Here is a 1,471-nt window from a genome sequence, read left to right as displayed (position 1 = left end):
AAATAGGTAACATGATAATCTCTTTAGTCCATTTGATGTTACTAGTATTTGTAGTACTTGTATTTTTGTCGCAGTCGTCATCAAGTATCCACAGATTGACAGTGTGATTATCTGGGTTCTTTACTATAACTAGATGCCCATCCAATTCCATAAGATAATAAGAGTTAGGCCGATCAATACCAATCATATCAAGGTCTGGTATAACTCTGTAATCCTCTCTCCCGACATCAAATGCCACTAGCATGGGACGAATATCATTGTAATACATCCAATATATGGAACCATTCGCATAAACGGAACCATATAGATCTTTAGAGAACTTATCTGACGGTGGTACCTTATCAATCCTTCTCCAAGCAGTGTCGCTGCCTAGAGTCAAGGCCTCGCACATTTTGCAATTCTCCTCTTCGTCTTCGTATATTGTGTACTCCATGTACCCTTCCAATTTTGGAAGCTCATACCCAGATATGCTCCACATGCAAATCAATTTGTATTCCCTTGTTGTAGGATCAAATCCAAATTCATAAGTACGATATACATCTACTTTCGATAAGTCACATAATTTATCTACTTGTGCTAAGTAAGCTGATCTGATCCAAGGTGTCGCTTCTTTGGTGATGACATTGTATAGACGAGCAGCATGATCCTCTTTAACTTCATTGTCAGAGTCCATATATTTTCTTTCTATTTTGTCGATTAAGCATATCATACCGTTGATGGGTTTTTGTATATGCTGACAAACCAACAAATCTTTATTCGATATGGCTTGCATGGTTTTTGTTGCTGTAGTTATTTCTTTGTGGTTTGTGTCTATGCACAAGTTTGCTGTACAAGGAATCTCAAATTTAACGCTTTCATCCCTAGGAAAAGACACCATGAGATTCACGATGAAGACCCGTGGACTTTCTAATACAGCTTTACTGGTCAAAAAATAGAGATGTGGACTTGTTTTCAATTGCCGTCGATGGTGTAATTTGATCAACCACTGATCCTTTTCAATCAAGGATTGCCAAGATTTGCATACGCGTTTGAAACGCACAAGCGATTTCAATGGAAGTCTGCTTAGTATCTCACATAGTATTTGATCATCAATGCAGCTAGTAGTAGCACCCTTCATCTTTTTCATGGTGGACGAAAAAAAAAAGCTTCCCAGGGAAAAACTATATGGACCGAGTTTGAAACTATCGATATTGCCTTTCTTTTATAGGCACAAACTTTCTTGTAATCATGATGGGAGTGGGACTCGAACCCGGTCCTAACACCGTGTTTGGATACATTTTAGAAAAAGTTTTTCGATGACGCGCCATAAAACAATTAATTAGGAAACAGAGGTATATTTTAGGACGACTTTCTATGCATGGCCACTAACAAGGAATCCAAGGGATATTTTAGGACGACTTTCTATGCATGGGAACTAGCAACATTGGTTTAAGTTTGAATTATGCCGAGACCACACACACATTAGTGCAGA

General features: G+C 38.3%; 1 protein-coding gene across 1 annotated transcript in view; it reads right to left on the bottom strand.

The window, feature by feature from the left end:
- LOC113316005 overlaps positions 1 to 673 on the bottom strand; it is a 5,656-nt gene extending 4,983 nt beyond the window's left edge. The window contains exon 1 of the mRNA XM_026564239.1: positions 58 to 673. Within this exon, the coding sequence (XP_026420024.1) occupies positions 58 to 673 (616 nt within the window). The remainder of the gene's footprint in view (positions 1 to 57) is intronic.
- Positions 674 to 1,471: the final 798 nt, after the last annotated feature.

Source organism: Papaver somniferum, chromosome 10, assembly GCF_003573695.1.
Source record: "Papaver somniferum cultivar HN1 chromosome 10, ASM357369v1, whole genome shotgun sequence".
Taxonomy (NCBI): domain Eukaryota; kingdom Viridiplantae; phylum Streptophyta; class Magnoliopsida; order Ranunculales; family Papaveraceae; genus Papaver; species Papaver somniferum.
Note: the sequence above shows the minus strand (reverse complement) of the source record. Positions and strands in the feature narration are given on the sequence as shown.